The sequence below is a fragment of the Maniola hyperantus genome, chromosome 10 (assembly GCF_902806685.2).
Source record: "Maniola hyperantus chromosome 10, iAphHyp1.2, whole genome shotgun sequence".
Classification (NCBI taxonomy): domain Eukaryota; kingdom Metazoa; phylum Arthropoda; class Insecta; order Lepidoptera; family Nymphalidae; genus Maniola; species Maniola hyperantus.
In genome coordinates this window covers 14,617,086-14,638,691 of record NC_048545.1, presented here as the reverse complement: position 1 = coordinate 14,638,691, position 21,606 = coordinate 14,617,086, and the positions used below count along the sequence as shown (strand labels likewise).

The window sequence follows — 21,606 nt, the reverse complement described above, 5'->3', positions numbered from 1 at the left end:
ATCTCCACTGTTTACCTATATTCGCAATAAAGAAATTTGAATTTAAAATAAAATGAAAAAATATTTTCATTCAATTAAACTCGGCGGTTGCTCTTTTCAAAGATTTGATATACAATATTAAAAACATACTTATTACAACACACAATACTTATAGTACGCGACAGGTTGAAATGACAATCGGGGAGCTGTTCTGTGCGGGCGGGCGCGGGTGACGTGCGAATGTGCGGGGTCCCCCCCCGCCTCATTGCCATCTCAACTTGTCGCGGACTATCGATACATCATCATCATAATATAGTAACATGTCAACCCATCGCCTAGCTCTCAAAATTAGAAGGGATTCGGCCACAGTCCACCACACAGACCCAGAACGGACTGGCAGACTTGCACACACCTTTGAGAACATGAAGAACTCTCAGCATGCAGGTTTCCTCACAATGTTTTAAGTTTTCCTTTACCGTTAAAGCAAGTGGTAATTAATTGTTTAAAAATAATACAAAAGTTTTTTGTAAAAACCATTAGGTACTTTAATTCATAATTTCCTTTACAAAAACAGTCTTTATTTTTAATTTATAAAAAACAATATCTTGAAGTAAAGTTATCCTGAAGTGCCTCCCTGCAAAGATTCCTTCAAACGATTGTTTTCAGCGACCAGTGCTTGAACCCTCAATTCGTACTTTTCTCTTAATTCCTGAAAAGAAAAATAAGCATTTAGGTAGGTGGTACGGTCGGCCTCAGAACTCCAGTAACAATTCCGCAAAACTATTGCATCAAAAACCAGTCGCACTTATGACCTTTTTCTATAAACACGCCACACAAACAGTCGATGTGCGCACAACCGTGCCGTGCAGTGCAAGTTAATTTGAGCATAAGGTGCTAAACGAGTTTTGGCCTTTGATGAACCATAATTTGAACTTATTTGATGAACCAGAATCCTTCGAAATGTCGTTCTAGAGAAGAATGAAAGAAACGAACAAAGAAAGAAAATTCGAGGTTGATAATTTGCAGCTGGGCAACCAAATATTACAGGATGGATTATATTATAAATACATACTCATACGATATGCGTAAGTCATATATCTCAAAAAGTGAGTTTTGGAGTTGGATCCGTTTTATTCTACGGAGGTATCCCTTTATTGTTAGGTAGGTACCTACTTTTGCAAGCCATCAAGATGAGAAAATTCGCATAAGTAGGTATGTTGAGAACGTGTTAAGGTAAGAGAGATGTGCAACTATGGACTACCTTGAATATGGCGAGCTGCGTCTCGTACTCCTTGCGCAGGTCGTCGTTGATGTTGGTGCTGGTCTGCGCGCGCTGCAGCACCAGGTCGTAGCGCTCCTTCTCACCCTTGAAGCGCGCCTCCATCACTTGCAGACGATCCTGATTTACCAAAAATTTAGACCAAAAATTAGAAAACATACCCTTAACGCAAAACAACACAAAAGTTTTGGCATTCCTCCCGACCATCGAGTTTAAAGCTAACGAGAAATCTGTGTACTTAGAACTGATAATGTCTTAGGTTATTGACTTGAAAATACGAAGTGAAAACAAAATTTTAGATCTCTCTGAAACTATCGTGCGGGTTCTATCGCCTGTATAATGGGGAGTGCTCTGAAGAGCTTTTTGACCTCATTCCACCCTCCTTTTCTACAACCGCACCGCGCGCCACCGTAAGGAATTTCACCCTCACCATCTGGGTGTCTGGTGCACTTCGACCGTCCGCTGCGCCAGATCCTTCTTTCCACGCACGTGCAAACTGTGGAACCAACTCCCATCGGCGGTGTTCCCACTAGATTATAACATGGGGTTATTCAAGGGGCGGACCAACAAATTCCTAAAAGGCCTGCAACGCATCGGCGGCTCCTCTGGTGCTGCAAATGTTCATGGGCGGCGGTAATCACTTAACATCAGGTGACCCGCCTGCTCGTTTGCTCGCTATATCTATTAAAAAAAAAAAAAACAATTTACACTCATCGCTTTAGTCCCGGAATTCCTGATCTTCCTGAAAACTTACTTCCATGGCCTTAATTTCAGAATTCCTAATCTCCAAAAGATCTTTGGTGATGAGGTTGATATCCTTCAGCGACTGGATCTGCGTCGTCAGCGCCTCGATCTGTAACTCTTGGTTCTTCACAATCTTTGTCTTGTCAAAGATCATCCCGCGGGCTTTACTGAGCAACTGTAAAATTTAAATTACTTGAAAAACCACTATTAACTGAGCTTGTGCATATGTTTTGAACCTAAAAACCTGGCAAATAAAATCGTCGATACTTTTGTAAAAGCTTCTCTTATTCTAGTTTTAAGGGGAAAGGAAGTGTCAAATCGCGAAAATGCTGTAAATTTGAAGAAAAAGATTTTCTTTCCTAAAGCATTAATAGCTATTAAATACATGTAATAAAAAACTTCAATTTGTGAAGATCATAATGACCTATATCACATTTGTTCAAATTATCCCGTTTTTTGAAGAATTGATGTTGAAAACATTGCTATGATCTACTTGTTTTGTTGTTTTTTTCTTTAACGGCTAAACGTGTTAAATTTAAACCATCACAAAACAATATGTTTAGGTTATCTTATCATTTTAAATTATTGGTTTTAAACTAAATGTTTTTCATTTCTTAAATAATCTAAAACGAACGGAAATTATTCATTTTCTTGCAGGCGCTAAATGCCGTCAGTATTTGCAGTAGCCTTTTGGCTGTCATGGCGGGTGGAGCTGCGCGCCACCATTTCTTCGTAAAATTACGCTATAAACTTATTATTTTTGAATGAAAGTTGTGTTTATATGTACTGGTAATGGTTGAATAATAAAATAGAGATTTATTTATCTCAAAATGAAGCCTGCTCACTACTCAAATTTATTTTAAAATTATCGTAGTATTAGGTACTAGTTGTGAGGTTGTCATAGATTATGTTGACAGACAGTAATATTTTCTAAGTAAGTATTATACCTATGTGTCAGATCCATATTTGAATTTCATTTCATTTAATTTCATTTCATTTCAAGTGGTAATGAGCGCTCGTAATTCGAAAAGCCAATATATATTTCTCGACTCTAGTATCATAAGGTCGGATGTGTACTTCCGACCAAACTCACTTTTTTACATAAAGGTAATGAGCATTTCGGGCTCTTTCTGCCAAGCTGACACCAGTATTTCTATCTCTTTTCGTTGCAAAGATAAATACATGCATAATGTCGTATCTGAACACATTCTAAAAATTTGGAGAACCATAATTATATTTTTTGACTTGCGTATGTATGCACCAAAGCAATGGAGAAAAATTATAGGTGTATTTTGAGTTCGACCATTATGCTACGAAATAAGTTTATTTGTCATACTAGCTGGTACTGCAGTTACGCACTTCTGCTTCTAAAATATGTAATAATTTTGTTAGGTAAAATCACAACAGATGTTATGCTTCGAATTTTTTGTATTAATATTTGGACTGTGAATCATTTAAGACTTTTTGCCTTGTAATATAAATAATTTTGCAATAAAATTGCAAAAAATGCAACAAAAAGCTTTATTTCAACTTACTTCCATGAGGAAGTAAGTTGAAATAAAGCTTTTTGTTTGTGACTACATTAAAGTTGATGTGATTAATAGGTAAGAGATCCATCCTATTTCACCAAAATTTTGGACTAAACTGCGGGAAAAAAGTAAAGAGCCAGAATAAAGCTGAAGACATTTTGAAAATGTAGACTAGAAAATTTTTTAGGACCACGAAAATCACACCATGGAAATCTAAACATATATTATAATAATACCCCACTAAGCAAAAACCGTGCATTTATGGTGTTTTTTATGAATCATAGTTCAAATCATCAGTTCAAAAATTTATTGCCCTAGTTTTTAAGGTAGCCTTAAAAATGAGAGTACCTAATCAATTTTTTTTTTCTTTGCCCGTCTTATAATCGACCGAATTTGATATTAATCGAGAGCAGAAATTATAAGGCACCTACAATATGTGATGATAGTGATTCTAACGAAACATTCCTAACTATAGGAAGCTTTAGATTACGTTAATTTAAATATATATGTAGTATAAATTAATTTATTAATTAAACAACTAATAAAAGTGAAAGTAAAAAAATAAAAAACCTAACTAAAACACGAAATAAACAGTTTAAAAAAGTATCTGTTAAAAAAACAGTCGAAACAGAAGCAATGGAATTTTCAAAAAAGCAGAAAGTATTTTTTTATTACAAAAGTGGCAATGCCGGATTTGACTAACAGTAAATCCTTATACCTGCGTAGTTTCTGCACCTTAAAAACGATTCATGATGCTACCAGCAGTGTTGCTACTTTAATGTAGTCTGAAAACATCAGCTGCAGCGGAAGGAATAAAACAGTATCTTGTCTTATTTCATTAATCTACTAGAGAAGAAACAAAGTATTCTCGAAATTGTTAAAGAATTGACTTTGTGGTCTGATAATTGTGTCGGTCATAATCGGAGCATGATAATCGTTATGGCTTACTTTTGATTAATATAAGGATTACCACACTAAAAGGTGATAAATCACAAGCTTTATGCTAAAATGCAACATGTACCTACGTGGAGTAAGATGTAATCCATGCACAAATAGAAAAAAAGGGAACAGCTGAAAACAATGCAGATTACTAAACTAAGAGATTGGTCACAGTTTACAAGAACATGCGAAGGAAACAAAACATTTTGATAAGTTTGATTTGGCACTACAACATATTTTTAAAGACCACATCCCTTTACAAAGGTGATATATCAGGACCGTTTGTTATATCAAAAAAAAAAATAAGAACGGCGGGGATTTTCAGATTTCGGAATATATTACCTGGGTACAACTAACGCAATAATGCTGGGTGTTATTATTTTATAAAAACTACTTTAAAGAAGACTTTTTTGTATTTCATTAGTAATTTATAAGTACATATAAACTTAAAATTCTTCCCCGCTTTCGCCCAATATACGACATAATGAGAAACCATTATCCACAATAAAATATAACCAATTTTTGCAGTAGGTACCTGCTGACCTCCATTCTTACTTTACGTACCTAATCATTATAAGGAAAATCAGGCTATGTTGGCATGTTTTAGATTTCTATATTGATGTAACCGCAATGTATGCAATTCCACAAAAAATTTTTGGCCCACTGTAGGTTTCTAATTACTTTGTATTTTTTTTCCAATTTTTGGCCGTTGTTTTTAATTAATGGGCTTTATTTGTGAATTTGTAAATGTTATTTTCATTCATTCAGAAGTCACAAGGTTTACACGGATGCAATGGTCAATCGGGCGAATGCAATTATTATGTTTCAGATCTAACTAATCAGTTTCAGAAAAATCAGATAGGTACATTGTTGCTATCTCACAAAACTCCTAAATGATTTTTGTGAGATAACTACTGTGATCTTTTGTCCGAATATTACTTATGTATAATCAGTTAAGACGTATTATGAAATATAAAGTAATAGATCCGACTTTTATTTCAAATTTGTAATAGTAAAAATTGCAGCCATAAAGTCGGTTTACTACTTATGCACACAATTTTTTAGCACAGTTACGAATATTACCAGCATAAAGTCGCATATCGTCCATTTTGAAGAAATTGTGAGTTTATATTTTATTTATTAATGATAAAGTATTTCTAGTAATGGTTAATGATAGATACAGTTAAGTGTTAAATATTACAAAAACAACTGAAATTGTATCTCTAGTAGTTTAGAAATTATGACCCGATTTCCCTAGCATTTTTGTTTTGGCTCTCCTGAAAAGTAGCAAAAATCCACATCCGACCTTATGATACTAGAGTCGAGATTTACAAAATACGATCCCAATTCCCAAGGTACTGGAATGGCGACCTCGCACCTGAAAGCGCAGCGTTAGAAGACCCCCTCTAGGTGGACAGACGAATCAAACGAGTCACAGGGAGCCGCTCGATTCAGGCGGTGAAAGACTGTGCCATGAGGAAGACCTTATTAGAGACCTATGTCCAACAGTGGACGTCTGTCGGTTGATGATGATGATGATGATGATGATTATGCCTTTCTTCTTCTTCTTAAATTTTGAAAAAAATAATAATTTGAAAGCATCTGGCATAACCTGTTAACTTGAAGCCTTAATAATAATTATTAAGGCTATTTCAAATTAAAATGATATTTAAAACTAGATGATGCCCGCGACTTCGTCCGCGTGGATTTGGGTTTTTTAAAATCCCCTGGGAACTCTTGCGAGATAAAAAGTAGCCTAAGTAGCCTTCCCTGGGATATAAGCTGACTCTGTACTAAATTTCATCAAAATCGGTTAAACTGTTGGGCCGTGAAAAGCTAGCAGACAGACAGACACACTTTCGCATTTATACTATTAGTATGGATTATAAGAAAAAGATTTATTGCCTCTCAGCCCTCTGAGAGACGTTAGGTTAAGTGAACACGAATTATGACAGTTCTGTGTTCTAGCGTAAGCTTTAGGTCTTCTGATAGCGTCAACAGTGACATTTCGGCTGCCTAAAATCCAAACCCTGTAAACGACATCAGACGAGATCGCAGGGAGATAATTTAATTTATTTTATTTTAAGACTAAGTATTTTCAGTAGATTTTCTAGTAGTTAGACTTTGTTAAATAATGCAGAAAAAACATTATTGTATGCAAAGTATTTTCCTTGCAAACATTTAACATGTACCTATAGTACGTGACAGGTCGAGATGGCAATCGGGGTGGGGACGTCACCCGCGCTATCACGCACCGGGTTAGCGTGGGGGCTGTGCGGGTGTGCGGGCCTTATACCCCGATTTCCATCTGTCATTTTCTCATCATTCATCTCGCGTACTATAGAGCTTATTGCCTTTCCTATTCTTACTTTTAATGCATTATTAAACGTCTTTACTGTTTTGATTTGGATTTTAGATCATGGGTTATGTTTTTAAAATGGTCACAGCGACTTACTAGGCTTTGAATTGGTTTTCTCATTGTATAAGGTGCACTTACTATATATAGCCTGCGACAGGTTGAGAGGGTAATCGGGATATGGCAAGGGGACGCGCCGTACACCCGCACGTCATAAGGCGCACGACTGCACCTGGTTAGCGCAGGAGCTGTGCGGGTATACGAGGCGTTCCCTCCCCGATTACCATTTTTTCAACTTGTCGCGTACTGTAGGTTTAGACTTTAGAGGTATCAAAATTTCTGTTATATGGAAAACCAGAGGATGCCCGCGACTTCGTCTGCGTGGATTTAGGTTTTTAAAATCCTGTGGGAACTCTTTGATTTTCCGAAATAAAAAGTAGCCTATGTCCTTCCCCGGGATGCAAGCTATCGCTGTACCAAATTTCGTCAAAATTGGTTGAACGGATGGGCCTTGAAAGGCTAGCAGACAGACAGACAGACCGACGGACGGACAGACAGACAGACCGACGGACGGACAGACAGACACACTTTCGCATTTATAATATTAAGTAGGTATGGAGTATAGATATGGATGTGGAAGTATAGATTTTAATGCTGTTTTCCTTACAATAATGGGAGATACTATTGAAGTAAAAATTATGACATAAGATAACGATTTTTCAAAAAATGTCATTTACTGGGTTTCGATATGGGGCGGTCGGTTTAATCAGGTTCTAGGGTAAAAGACTCAAGTGAATGAACAAATCACAGGTTTTTACCATAAATAAAAACTACCAGGAATTAAACCAGCTGATACAAATTTTTATGAATAAGAGTTTTTAAGGGTTTCCGTACCATAATCGTAAAAACCAGCCAAGTGCGAATCAGACTCGCGCACTAAGGGTTCCGTACTTCAATCGTATTTTATCGACATTTTGCACAATAAATCAAAAACTACTTACTAGATCTCGTTCAAACCAATTTTCGGTGAAAGCAAACTTTCATGGTAATATCATCATATTTTTTTTTTGTTTCATCATTCTAGTATTTTAGAAGTAACAGGGGGACACACACACACACACACATTTTACCACTTTGGAAGTGTCACGCAAACTATTCAGTTTGGAAAAAAATTATATTAGAAACTTCAATTTCATTTTTAAAGACCTATCCATAGATAACCCACACGTATGGGTTTGATGAAAAAAAATTATTCAGTTTCAGTTCTAAGCATGGGGAACCCCCAAAATTTACTGTTTTTTTTCTATTTTTGTGTGAAAATCTTAGTGCGGTTCACAGCATACGTCTACTTACCAAGTTTCAACAGTATAGCTCCTATAGTTTCGTAAAAAAGTGGCTGTGACATACGGACGGATAGACAGACAGACATGACGAATCTATAAGGGTTCCGTTTTTTTGCCATTTGGCTACGGAACCCTAAAAATGGAACCCTTATGGTTCGATTTGCTCCGTCCTTCCGTCTGTTTGTCTATCACAGTCGATTATTTCCGTAAGAGTCGGTTCCCACTTGTCGGTTGTCGGGCCCGGATTTTAATCGGATGTTCCAGTGGCAGAACATTTTATATGATGCACGCTTGACTAAAACCGATTTTGTGTTGGCGCCGACAAGAAATGTCGGGTGCTTTGCCAGCCCTCTACGTTCGGAATAAAATCGTGTCGGATTTTGCTCGCCTATGAGTAAGTATGACGCTGTTTACAAAGGTCCTAAGTGACTTATAAACTACTAGGTGATGCCTGCGACTTCGTCCGCGTAGAATTAGGTTTTTTAAAAATCAATCGTCAACTGTAGGTGTTACAATTGACGGTATACGACAAACATTTACTACTTTTGCCTCTATTCTCTCTCTCCCTCAGTCGAGTTTTTTTTTGTTTTTTGATCTTTAATATAGAAGGAAAACGTGACTGACTGACTGATCTATCAATGCACAGCTCAAATTAATGGACGGATCGGGCTGAAATTTGGCATGCTGATAGCTATTACGACTACGACGACGATAGGTATATACCTATCGTCGTCGTAGTCGAGTATTATGGATTGTATTACTATTATGGATTGTATATATATTGATATTTATAATAGATATGTATATGTATGATAGTTATGTATGTATTACTGAAATAGTTAGGTACTTATTAATTAATTATATTATATTGTTTTATACTACATTTTTCTGTATTGCGTGTAAGTACTATCCAACACACCTAGTTTCTCCTTTCACCAAAGGTTGCCTGGTAGATTGCTGTGAGCAATAAGGCCGCCTTTGCATACAATCTTTTTTTCGTTTTAGTTTCTTTGTCATGTTATGTAATATTTTTTATGTGCAATAAAGTATTTCTATCTATCTACGACGTAGGCATCCGCTAAGAAAGGATTTTTTGAAAATTCAACTCCTAAGGGGGTGAAATAGGTGTTTGAAATTTATGTAGTCTACGCGGACGTAGTCGCGAGCATAAGCTAGTCTTATATAAATTCTATTTGTGAAACTTGTCATCAGCTTCAATTTTCTTCTGTTCTTATCAATTTACTTTTCCAATTAGCTGTAAGTTTTCCTGTTAAATAAAAAAATATAAGTATAACAATAATTAATACCGCGCATTATTTTTGCTCTTTTTGATTATTAAATAATTTATGACTATAATATAGATACACAAAATAATAAAAAAAATACTAAATGATGCCCGCGATTTCGTGGGCGTGGATTTAGGCTTTTTGAAAATCCCGTGGGAACTCTCTAATTTTACGGGTTAAAAATTAGCCTTAGCAGACAGACAGATACACTTTCGCATTTAGTAACCAACTTCCGAAAAGGAGATGGTTCTCAATTCGGCCCGTTTTTTTAAATGTATGTACACCGATTTTTTCGAGGTTTCGTATTCGTTCATTTACTGGAGTCCTTTACCCTAGTACGTTAAAGTACTAAAAGTGCGTGTTAGTAATTAGTATCAGCTGATCAAATGTCAATAAATTGCGCCAAAACCAAACGCCAAAACAAAAATTGCTAGTTTCAAGGTGAAACGGCAACTGTCATTAGCGAATGCAATGGCCTTAAGCTAAGAATTAGAAATACAACAGTACCTACATTTTTAGAATGCACTTATTGATCCTCTGATAGGAATTGACGTAACCTATCCGTGCCAAATTAATCTACTACCTACAAAGTACAAGTCTAAACTCTGATGGTTATTCCTTTCAGGGCATTAGGGCTCGTGACACACCATGACTTTTGTTTACTAACTATCGACCCAAATAAATAATCAATTAATGTACCTCTTCGTGCTGCAGTTTAATCTTCTCAATCATCTCCTGGTTTTTCCCGCCAGGCTTTGACAGCGCCGCCTGCAACTCCGTCTCTAAATTCTTCACCCTAGCTTTAAGAAGATCTATTTCTTCTTCTCGGATCTTCAATTCCAACTTGAGGCCATCTTCACTTCTCTCGGTCTTAACTGTTTCTAACTGTTCAATTTTCTTAAGAAGTTCCTGTTCTCTTTGTTGCCAATCATCCTATGAAATAATCTTTTTTTTAGTAAACCAGTAAATTTAAGCTAAGAAAAAACATAACAAAAGTCACATTTTTAAACGTTACAAATTTTTCAAAGGTTACGTTCAGTATAGAGTCATTGTGAATGATTCTATGCCCCTTTGACTAAGTCCAACAACCTGCAGTCGTCGAGTGCCATTCCAAGTGTACGTCACATAAGGTGTAAGTCACATACCTACAGTTCTTTCTCAGTAGCTTTAAGGTCTATTAGGCGACTGGAGGTTGCCACCCACTAAGTCTATCGATTTGCAACTAGGTCTATTTAAGCCAATACAAACTTACCGATTCTTTCTGCTCAGATTCTTCTTGTTTTACAGCATCTTTAACTGATGTCTCTGTAGTTGCTGCAGAAGGTTGTGCTTCCGCTACAACTTCTTTACTTTGCTCTGGTACATCTGTTGTAGCACCTACAGCTGTCAATATCTCCTGTGCCAATACTTGTTGAGGAACAACGTCTGTGTTTACAGGATTCGCATCTGATTTGAACTCTTCGACGTCTTGTTCTGGTTCTGCTTGAGCGTTTTCTGGATTTGACACTATTTCTTCGCGTAACGCGTCTTGAACTGCAGCTATTTTAGGTTCTTCTGCAATAGGTAATACTGCAGTACCTGTAGCTTTTGCTTCTTCTATTACGGGGGCATTAGGTGGTACCATGATTTCTGTTTTTACAGTTTCTGTCGCTTCCACTTTCTCCTGCAAAAGTAAAGAAATAAAGAATCTATTAAGGTCTGATTTTTCAATTGCCAAATCTTTATCTGATGAATAAATTTGAAGTTTTACAATTTTTTGTAAATGTCGCAATCTTGGAAATAACTCCAGCATCTTTTATATTGACAGGTTAAAACTGATTCTTAAATTATATTTATTAATATACACGGATAATGATAATACTCGCAAACTCGTTGCACAAGGGACCCCCCCCCCCCCCCCCTTTTCCCCACTAACCCCCAAATTTTCTTAGGAAAATTCTTTTTTTGGAGGATATTGAATCCTACAAAAAAAAAATACGATCGTTCTGAATTGAGATTGCCCAAGACGAGGTATTTTTGAAATCGGGTAAAAATGTGACATTTACCGCTGGTTTAGTTTCTGGTGTGACATTGACAGCATTTCCTGTCGTAACATTTTGAGGTGCTCCTTCGCCGCTTCCAGCTTCTTGGCCCTTCGCGATATCTGCCTGGGAGAATAAATCAGATTATTTTAATAACAGACACATTTTTTATTTGGATTCCCGAAAATGGCTAGCGTCCACTTGTGACTTGATAGACCGAACTGATCGACTTCCAGCGAGCGAGCGAATGATTAAACTCTCATTACAATTTATTATTCTATTCTTTAATTAATTAGTAAATTGAGCCTACTCAATTTACTTCATGATTTCTCGAGCTTATCAATTTCTCGGGTCTCGAGAATTCTCGAGGCTAATTTCTCGGGTCTTCTCGGGTTGTCGAGAAATTTACATTTACGTACGGATTTGCATATTCTTCGGTTCCAATAATGCGATTAATCAACAAATTCAGTGGTTTCCTCTCAAATAAAAGTACCAAAATAATTATAAGACTTTAATTGACAGTCTTCAACATAATTAGCTTCTTTTTCTTAAAGAAAACTAAAAAAATAAGCTATTCTGACATTTGTGACTTATACATATATACAATTACAGCACAAGCACAGCATTAAAAAGAAAAAAAATCAACTTAAAACTTCTAGCTTCTTTCTTTTAAACAAAACAAACAATAAACAAAAATTTCAACATGAAAACGTTAACCTTATCCTATATACTTATAATTAAATTACAATCACAGCACCATTTTTGGCATGTTAATTAGAAAAAAAAATCAAATGAAATTTTTGCATTTAAAACAAACGGCAAACGCAAATCGTTTTATTTTATAATTTCATAGACTCAAATATGATTTCTCGAGTTCTCGAGTTTTTTCGAGCTTGATTTCCCGGGAACAAAGCCCAACGATTTCCCGGGAATTCTCGGCTCGAGAATTCCCGGGAAAAGGGAAGTCATTAAAATGGCAGCCACGCGCATTAGCAATTTGCGGAACTTATACAATGTACCTAATTACATTGGCAGTGGCATTGGTAGGTTCAATTCATTCAGGCAATTACTATTTTGGTAGGTTCTATTATTCTGAAAATTGAGTAAGAGTGATAATGCGCTATATTCGGACGCTCTATAAGTAGATTTATGAAAAACTCTAGCGTTTTAGAAAAAGAACTAAAGTTTTCAGTAAACAAAGTAAACGCCGCTCGTTTCCAACAAGCCCGTAAACAGATGCGTACACACGTGCGTGTAAACTCCTCCACATTGAAACTTTCAGCGGAGTTACACGCGTATTGCAATATTCATGAGAGTCGTGAGTCAGCGGAAAAATGTTAGATACTTATAAAATTATAGAGAATCTATTTCTACTTTCTAAGGAAGTATCTGTCCGAAGTGGGATCTTCCTGAGAACTAGAGTAACCGACATAGCTCAACGGGTTACGAAGCTGAAGTGGCTATGGGCATGCACATAGTTCGTAAAACCGATAGACGTTGGGGTCTCAAGGTGCTGGAACCGGAAGACGCAGCGTTGGAAGACCCCCCACTAGGTGGACGGACGACTTAAGACGAGTCGCAGAGAGCCGCTGGATTCAGGCGGCGCAAGACCGTGGCGTGTGGAAGTCCCTACAAGTGACCTATGTCCAGCTGTGCACGTCTATCGGTTGATGATGATAATGTAAAAAAACGGTTTTTATTGAACCAAATATATTTTAAATCGTCAAGGTAAGATATGACTAATAAATATAGCCTACGCAGTTGTCAATAGTAAATGCGTATTAAGTAAACTTGGGAGGTAAATACGTTTTTGTAGTATTTACCTACCTACATAGTTAATGGTTTGAATGATGACGAATATCTTTAAGCTTCGTCATGATAAAGGAAGAAAGGTGGGGGCAATGATACGCAAAAAGTGTTCCTAATTTTAGTTTTTATCTACCACTTCTTTATGCGTTTCTTCACAACAAAAGCTGGAATCGTCGCGGTCTAGTACTTACTTAAGTCTACGTTATTAAGGCAGTTCTCCCACCGCCGACGAAGAAGCGACTAGCTATCGACTATTTTCTTGTTAAACAAACGTACAATTCCATGTCAATAAAATAGTAATTATAAGAGCAGTTATTTTAACTTTATGTGTCAAATTTCATGTCAAAAGTGCGAATTTCAGTCCTTATTTTCAAGGTGAACCCGTACTTTTGACATGAAAGTTGACCCACAGAGTTAAAATGGCGCATGAGGAGTCATTTTGTACGGACTATATGTAGGTATAATAATAGTTGATCGTTGACTATAATTATATTGCCGTCGAAAGCTCTCCATTCGTTTGTCGCAGCAACGACTATATCGACGCTCGCTTGTCGATCAAAACACTCGTGCATTTTGCGCTGGGATTAAAATGTATGTCGGGCTATTACTCGCCCATCGTACTCGCACACTCGCTCATAGCCTAGCGACAGAACTATCCCAACTACACACACGCTTCTCGTTGCTCGCCAGCACACTCGCTAGTTACCAACTCGTTTCACACTAACCGTCGGTGGTCGAACAACTGCCTAAAGCTCTATTTGTGAAACAAACATGTTGACAAAGTGTAGGTGGTCGTAGCCTCATAGGTACCTTGGTGCAACCCGATCCACGAACACTAGTCCAAATAGAACGCATATCAAACTCACTGAAACTCTCTAAAATGGATAATACGGTCTTAATCTCGTCATTTTCTATTAAATTCGATACAATAAGCGCACATGGAATCAAACCCGGCAGACGATGACATGACACTATATATTTTTAATAACTTTACTTTTTATGACAGTAAAAAGTAAAAACTTAAAACAGGTCACTAAAAAGGTTCTTCTCCACTTACCATTTAGTATGTTATGTCTATGCACTCAATAAAAATGGTAACTTTAAAAAGCTTTGTTTCCCTGATTTATTTTTTAACGAAACGCTTCTTGAAACCGAGTACGATTTACGCCTAAAACTTTAATACTGTCTATTTCAGGAGAGCAGACGCGCGATTTAAAAATAGAAAATTGTCGAAAGCGCTCACTATATTCCAAACTTTCCCGCGTAAATTTCAATTCGTGGATAATTTCGTTCAAGATTAACTTGGTAGACGATTAAACATTTTCCAATGAAAATAAATCGGTAGGTAATCAGTGGAGGTTGACGAACTTTGCCTTTCAAGCGGTGTCTAAATGCAATTATAAAGGTTCCAGGTTCCTGAATCCTGATAAGGTCAGTTTGTGGTGGTGGCTTTGTTTATTCCTACTTTGATATTATGTAGGTCAGGTAGTTAAGTAAGTATAGTAGGTACCCAATTTATTAAGGTAGTCATAGTCATCATGATCAACCCATCAGCGATCCACTACTGAGCACAGGTCTCATCTCAGAATGAGATGGGTTAGGCCATAATCCGCCACGCTGGCTGGCCAAGTACCTACGGGTTATCAGACTTCGGACACCTTGTGAGAACTCTCAAGCATGCTTCCTCACGACATTTTCCTTCAAAGTTAATTAAACAAGATGTTCGTGCCCGAGATCGAACCCCCGAATTCACGAATAAGAGGCAGACGTCTTAGCCCGTTTTTAACCACATAGCTATCACGCACGGATCTTTATGTCGTAAATTGTACCTAATGGTACGAAGGTTTTTTACTGGATACAAACGCGACAATCCATGGAATTATATATATACTAGACGATGTCCGTGTGGGTTTAGGTTTTTAAAAATCCCGTGGGAACTCTTTGATTTTCTGGGATAAAAGTAGGTTATGTCCTTCCACAAGAGTGCAAAAAAGTTATCCGAAAAAGCCTTGAATCCATAGCAAGTATCCGGGTAAATCCATAGAGAAATCAAATATCAAAATTAGTCAAAATGACATTGACAAATATTAGACGTTGACAAATGATATCATTTTCAAATTAAAATTTGTTTTTTGCAGCGTTAAAATTATTTTTGTGATAAAATTTAAAAATAAAGACAAGAATATGATTTAGTACCTACTGTTCATTGGTATTTGGTCCTATAAAACATCAGTGTTCAATGTAAAACCATCGTTACAGAAATTAAGCGTGCATAGTAAAGTATCAATGTTTGAGAAATTGTTTTCGAAATCGTGTAGATAAACTCCAAAATCATGACCTCAGAGAGAAACGCCCAAGTTGGACAAGCGCGAGAAACGTTCCAGATGCTCTTCCAAATATCACAACTCCTCAATACAGGGTTAGACGCCGAAACACTGACCATATGTATAAGGCTGTGCGAGCTGGGCGTCAATCCAGAGATGCTAGCTCTTGTCATCAGGGAGATAAGGAAAACGAGCGAAAATGTTGTACAGAACAAACCAGAGAACTTGCCGTCCTAATTTTTAAGTGAACTTTTTGTACTGAATTGATTGTTTACTCAGGACAGTGAGTTTTAATCAGTGCTAGTGGTAATTAGCTTGTTTATACTAGCTAGTAGTACTAATGTTATATTATATGTTACTTTTCCTTAGCCCATATGACCGATCATCACCAATTCTGATAAAATTTGGCATGGTTGGGCTTGCATCCTAGAGACTTATATGGGCTACTTTTTATCCCAATCAAGAGTTCAAGGTTTAAAAGATGAAGTGTCAGGCCTCATCTAATATTTTATAATAAAATTCAATCACTTCCATTATAAATGTAAATTATGGTGTGCGTAATCCCAGCAAAATAATGTCGAATTTCTGGATTTGAGTTGGATAGATTTTTAGTGCGTAACGTCGTGTAATTGTGCGTGAAAGTTTTAAATTTGTGCGTCCAACCAATAAGTAGATATTCGAAAAAAAACGCGTTCTGCCAGGAATACGTCATCCCAGCTACACATTTTTTTCCCAATGGACGTACGAGAAAAAAAATAGGTCCATGAATTAGTGCGTTTTAAGAGGTAAATGTGCGTGCTAAAATTAAATTTGTACACAACACAATACAATATAACACAATATAGTTGTACAATAACACTTCGAAGATATTCAGTTTTTTGTTGGGATGACGTTTAACCATTTCTTATATCTCTTAAACGGTTAAACGTATAGATGTGATTTTTTTTACACATGTTGCTATGAATTTGTGCGTAATGTTTGTAAAAACAGAATTTAAAAAAAAATTACCGTTCAGTTTTTATAATTAAAAAATAAAATCACGTTATTAGGTCCTAGTACTTTAAATATGACCTCTAAAGATAAACTTATACCGTTGATTTGTCCCTTATAACGGCCCACAGTATCTTATCAAGTTTCATTGGAGTATTTTAAGTATTTATTGAATTATGAAGAAAATTACTACGACAGGACACGATATTTTTAGACATTTAATTGGTCGAGTTTTTTATGAGTTGGCTAATTAAAATTTCTACCAATAATTAGTGCGTCAGCTCATTTATCCATCTGCAAAAATATAGCCCAATACACAGATAAATTATAGAGATATAATCAAAAACCTATAAGATGCGCAATACAATGATAAACCGACAAAGTCTGTCCACTAGTACACTTGTAGCTCTATCGGTTTATGCCACAGATTCACGGCGGATCCTAATTGCGACGTTGCCAAACTTAATAGCATGGCTTGTAAGTAAAGATGGCTGTGGTCGGAACCTTTGGTACCTATTAGTTTTAAAATTCAGTTTTATTGCCGTGTTTTGAAGACGAACGGGTGGCTTAGTTTAACAGTTTCCAGAAAACACAATATGTGTAAACAAAATCACGTCTATACGTTTAACCGTTTAAGAGATATAAGAAATGGTTAAACGTCATCCCAGCAAAAAACTGAATATCTTCGAAGTGTTATGACGCACAAATTTAATTTTAGCACGCACATTTACCTCTTAAAACGCACTAATTCATGGACCTATTTTTTTTCTCGTACGTCCATTGGGAAAAAAATGTGTAGCTGGGATGACGTATTTCTGGCAAAACGCGTTTTTTTCGAATATCTACTTATTGGTTGGACGCACAAATTTAAAACTTTCACGCACAATTACACGACGTTACGCACTAAAAATCTATCCAACTCAAATCCTGAAATTCAACATTATTTTGCTGGGATTACACACACTAAATTATGTTAGTCATGTCTGAGGTTTACTTGTTTTAATTAAAATAAAAAATAACCACATATTTTCATAATTATTATTATTAATCAGTATCTATTTATACAAATTACAAAATTGTTCACCATAATTCATGTTAGGGAGTGTAATTCTTAGAAAAATGACAAACAAATGTAAAACTCCAATAGAAAAATGAATAAATAAATTTTCTAGAAGATTGTTTTACATTTTAAGACCCAATTTATCATAGGTCACCAAAAATAGGTACCTACCCATATATTTTATGTAAAAATTCATGTTTGTCAAATTTCTATGTATATTACACAATGCAAAACAACTACATGGGAACAAATAAATAAGCTGTAATGCAATTTCAATAGCACAAATTATGATGCATTTTTAAAATAAAATATACAATTTTTTGTTTTAACTAAATTCACAACAATGCCATTACTGTAGAGTGAAACTATAAGCAATCAGCATGGAACTGAAAATATCACAGATGCAAATAATTCACTCTTGAAACCAAATGTCCAGGGGTGGGATAATTTAAAAATATTTTTATTAACAATCTATTATACCTGTTGCCTGTTGGCAAGATTGCTCTGCAATAAGATTGTACAGTTAAAACATTAATAAAATAAACTATGTATTTTGTTTTTTAAAGACTTATCCATAACTAGCTTATGCCCACGACTTCGTAAGCGTGGACTACACAATTTCAGCCCTATCTGTCCAGTAGTTTGAGCTGTGCGTTGATAGATCAGTCAGTCAGTCACCTTTTCCTTTTATAGTATATTTAGATAGATTTTAGGAGCTCATTAGCTTTACAATATAAGGTTATATAAGAAAAAAATATATAATGTGTCCATACTAAGAATATGAATGGTGTTTTCCCATATTGCAATATCTTGATTAGTATTTTCAAAACTAATGTCAAACATGTGTGTATGTGTATAGGCTAAACAGGTTTAAAATTAGTTTAAACCGCATCTAAAGTCCATCCAACTATTTTTAGGTTTTAACTGTACCATATTATTATTTAAAATCTATAGATAGTTTATTGAAAGCTTGGCCCCTGGGCTTGAGTCTGGCCTAGAACAGAGGGATCTTCGAAGATTGGCTGCTGGGGTTTGAACTGCTCTGATGAAATCCTCGTCAACATTATACCAATACCCTCAATTAATGCCAGCAGGACGCCTCCCACTAGAGCACTGCCCGCCATAGCTGGTACACCTGAAAGTTATTCAAAAGGTATTTATAGTCTAAACTCCTCACGCGCCATTTTAACTCTATAGGTCAACTGTCATGTCAAAAGTATGGGTCACCTTTAAAATAAGACAAGGATTAAATGCATGTGGAATGCAAGGATTAAATATGCATGTGGAAGGAAAAAGAGGAGAGGACTACCAAAGAAAAGAGGAGAGGACGACCAAAGAAAAGAGGAATAGATTAGAAGGATATGCATGTAAAATGGGTGGATAATGCGTTGACGGGTGACAAAAGTGAGTGAAAGAAAGACATGTTGTGCCGACCCCACGTAGCATGGGATAAGGTATGGAAGAAGAAGAAAGGGTATTACCATTTCTTGCTGCCAGGATGCCACCAGTAAGGGCTCCGCTCATGATAGAGTTCCACGGGTCCTCCTTTTGCCGTAAGTACACTAGAGAACAATCAATGGTTGAGAACATGCCTCCCCACACTGCAAAGCTTCCAGCTGTTATTGGTGACCTTTCCTTCATAGACGCTAGACTGCCAAGCTGGAATCAATCATTACATCATCATCATCATGATCAACCCATCGCCGGCTCACTACAGAGCACAGGTCTGAGAAAAAGACGAAGAAGTGAGAAGCGTTTTGGCCATAGTCTACCACGCTGGCCATGTGCAGATTGATAGACTTCACACACCTTTGAGAACATTACGGAGAACTCCCAGGCATGCAAGTTTCCTCACGATGTTTTCCTTAGGCACTGTTAAAGCAAGTGACATTTAATTACTTAAAATGCACATAACTCTGAAAAGTTAGAGGTGCATGCCCGGGATCGAACCCCCAACCTCCGATTAGAAGGTGGACATTCTAAATATCATTATTTAAAAAAAACTGATTGACATATCAACCTCCAACTGAAACCCTTGTATTTAGAAAGCAAAAATTTTGCAGAGGTTTCCTTTATAATGTAAACAAGGAGGGCACAGTTTTCGAAATTCCCAGAGAATAGGGAATAAAGAGTGCTCTACAAAATTTCATAGTTTTAAGTCTTCACTTTAAAATAATAATATGGTAACATAATATTCTACTTCTTCATACTACATATTATGTATTTCATTGTTACAGCCGAATAGATACTTTTAGGCAATCAGGTGCGCTAACTGCGCATAGCTTACTGTGCCACTGCCAACTTAACATTTTTAATTTTGCAATAGTAAATAGTTTCAACTTTCAATTTTAAGAACAAGCTATAAAGATTATCGAATATTTCCTTTCAGTATTTTAAATAATTGGTATTATTATACGGCACTATCTGAATTAGAATTTTTTTTTATTTTTTTTTTTTTTTTTAATACAATAAAACTTAAAGCTAGCCTTATCTAATTACTATATAAATCATGACCGCGTGGAATGGTGCCAAGAATACTGGCTGCATTTCCGCGCTGGACAGCCAGGCTGATCCGCTGCGCAAAAAATGAGCCAGCCCTTCTGTCACCAGTTGAATTAAATTAGAATTAAATTAACATACCATTTTCCTGCTGAAACCAACTGGGGCATTTCTGAAACCCTTTATTGAATGAAAGATTCCTCCGCCGATAGCTCCCATCAAGAAAGCACCACCAGAATCGTCCAAAATACGCCAAGGACATGGCTCTCGCGAATATTCATCCATGTTTTATTGTTTTTGTATTATGATTTACTGGAAAATATTAGATAATAATATAACCTCAAAAGCACTGCACGTTTGTGATTTTGTATTGCATTTATTCTCTTCAATATCCATAGATTAATATGCAATATCTCACCAGCAAATAAACTGTTTTAATGTTTCTGTTTTGATTACAATTTACACAGGTAATGTTTAGTTGTTTGCAATTATTTTACATCATAGTAATATCATCTTTCGTTCAAAAGAAAAGATGAAAAGGGAAAGAGACCACCGACCAGAAATAAAAGAGACCTCTATGAAAGAGACGAACTTCGAGCAATAGGTACCTACCTAATTATTTTCATTGTAGGTAGGTACCTATCGATGACATTGAGGGTTGATCATAGACAATTTCCACAGATATTAAAAAAAATAGTTGCCCCCCCCCCCCATTGCCCTATCAAATAGCGTCACTTTGTGACCACAGAGTACATGCCGCATTCAGCAAGCATCGGCATAGTTTATTCCCTATATATTATAATACTCTTTGGTTTATACACCACAGCAGTGTTTGGCTTAGCTGATATGTGATACCTGATTTGGCTGATATGTGAGCTCAGGGGCACCAGGATCGGCTGTCATCTAGGAAATGTTTGTGTGAACAATCTTAGCTATGCGGACGATATGGTGCTCCTGAGCCCCTCGATTAGTGGACTCCGAAAATTACTTTCGATCTGTGGTCGATATGCAAAAGATCATGGGTTGAAATACAATGTCTCTAAATCAGTAATGATGGTATTTAGATCGGGAAAGGGACCGGAGAGGGTGCCTCCGGTTTATCTGGAGGGTTCTGCGGTTCGGGAGGTGCAACAATTCAAGTATCTGGGGCATGTTCTCACTGGTGACCTCAGGGATGACTTAGATATAGAAAGAGAGAGAAGAGCCCTCTCGGTTCGGTGTAACATGCTTGCCCGCAGATTCTCTAAGTGCAGTAAAGATGTGAAATTGACACTATTTCGTGCATATTGTCAGTGTTTTTATACCTGTCAATTATGGACGAAATATAAAAGAGCAACAATGAACACTATTAGGGTGCAATATAATGACGCATTTCGCATCCTAATGAGATTGCCAAGGTACTGCAGCGCGTCAGGCATGTTCGCCGAGGCGAGAGTCAGTGACTTCTT

At 36.6% G+C, this 21,606-nt stretch overlaps 2 protein-coding genes across 3 annotated transcripts; both read right to left on the bottom strand.

Moving 5' to 3' along the window:
* Positions 1–499: 499 nt before the first annotated feature.
* LOC117986188 (uncharacterized) lies at positions 500–14,501 on the bottom strand. 2 transcript variants are annotated; one of them, XM_069501611.1, is made up of 7 exons: positions 14,343–14,501; positions 11,501–11,602; positions 10,708–11,118; positions 10,155–10,388; positions 2,013–2,177; positions 1,241–1,378; positions 500–688 (listed from the first exon to the last, which is right to left on the bottom strand). In XM_069501611.1, the coding sequence occupies exons 1-7, from the start codon at positions 14,343–14,345 to the stop codon at positions 596–598; spliced, it is 1,146 nt and encodes a 381-aa protein (XP_069357712.1). In that variant the 5' UTR covers positions 14,346–14,501; the 3' UTR covers positions 500–595. The 2 variants fall into 2 exon arrangements, with proteins under 2 accessions (XP_069357712.1, XP_034828917.1); XM_034973026.2 differs by lacking the exon at positions 14,343–14,501 and adding an exon at positions 14,096–14,242.
* Positions 14,502–17,615: 3,114 nt separating this feature from the next.
* Tim17b (Translocase of the inner mitochondrial membrane 17b) lies at positions 17,616–20,736 on the bottom strand. The gene is made up of 4 exons (XM_034973028.2): positions 20,577–20,736; positions 20,300–20,470; positions 19,141–19,318; positions 17,616–18,794 (listed from the first exon to the last, which is right to left on the bottom strand). The coding sequence occupies exons 2-4, from the start codon at positions 20,441–20,443 to the stop codon at positions 18,619–18,621; spliced, it is 498 nt and encodes a 165-aa protein (XP_034828919.1). The 5' UTR covers positions 20,444–20,470; positions 20,577–20,736; the 3' UTR covers positions 17,616–18,618.
* Between the last annotated feature and the right edge of the window lie 870 nt (positions 20,737–21,606).

Bases quoted from the DNA above. Each gene is read 5' to 3' on its own strand.
- LOC117986188 (XM_034973026.2), bottom strand. From the start codon at position 14,140: ATGCGTTCTATTTGGACTAGTGTTCGTGGATCGGGTTGCACCAAG. The intron at 11,119-11,500 runs GTAAATGTCACA...TTACTTTTGCAG, and splicing joins CACCAGAAACTAAACCAGCG to GAGAAAGTGGAAGCGACAGA. The intron at 2,178-10,154 runs GTACATTAATTG...TAAATTTTACAG, and splicing joins TTAAACTGCAGCACGAAGAG to TTGCTCAGTAAAGCCCGCGG.
- Tim17b (XM_034973028.2), bottom strand. From the start codon at position 20,443: ATGGATGAATATTCGCGAGAGCCATGTCCTTGGCGTATTTTGGACGAT. The intron at 19,319-20,299 runs GTATGTTAATTT...GATTGATTCCAG, and splicing joins TTGGTTTCAGCAGGAAAATG to CTTGGCAGTCTAGCGTCTAT. The intron at 18,795-19,140 runs GTAATACCCTTT...AATAACTTTCAG, and splicing joins CATCCTGGCAGCAAGAAATG to GTGTACCAGCTATGGCGGGC.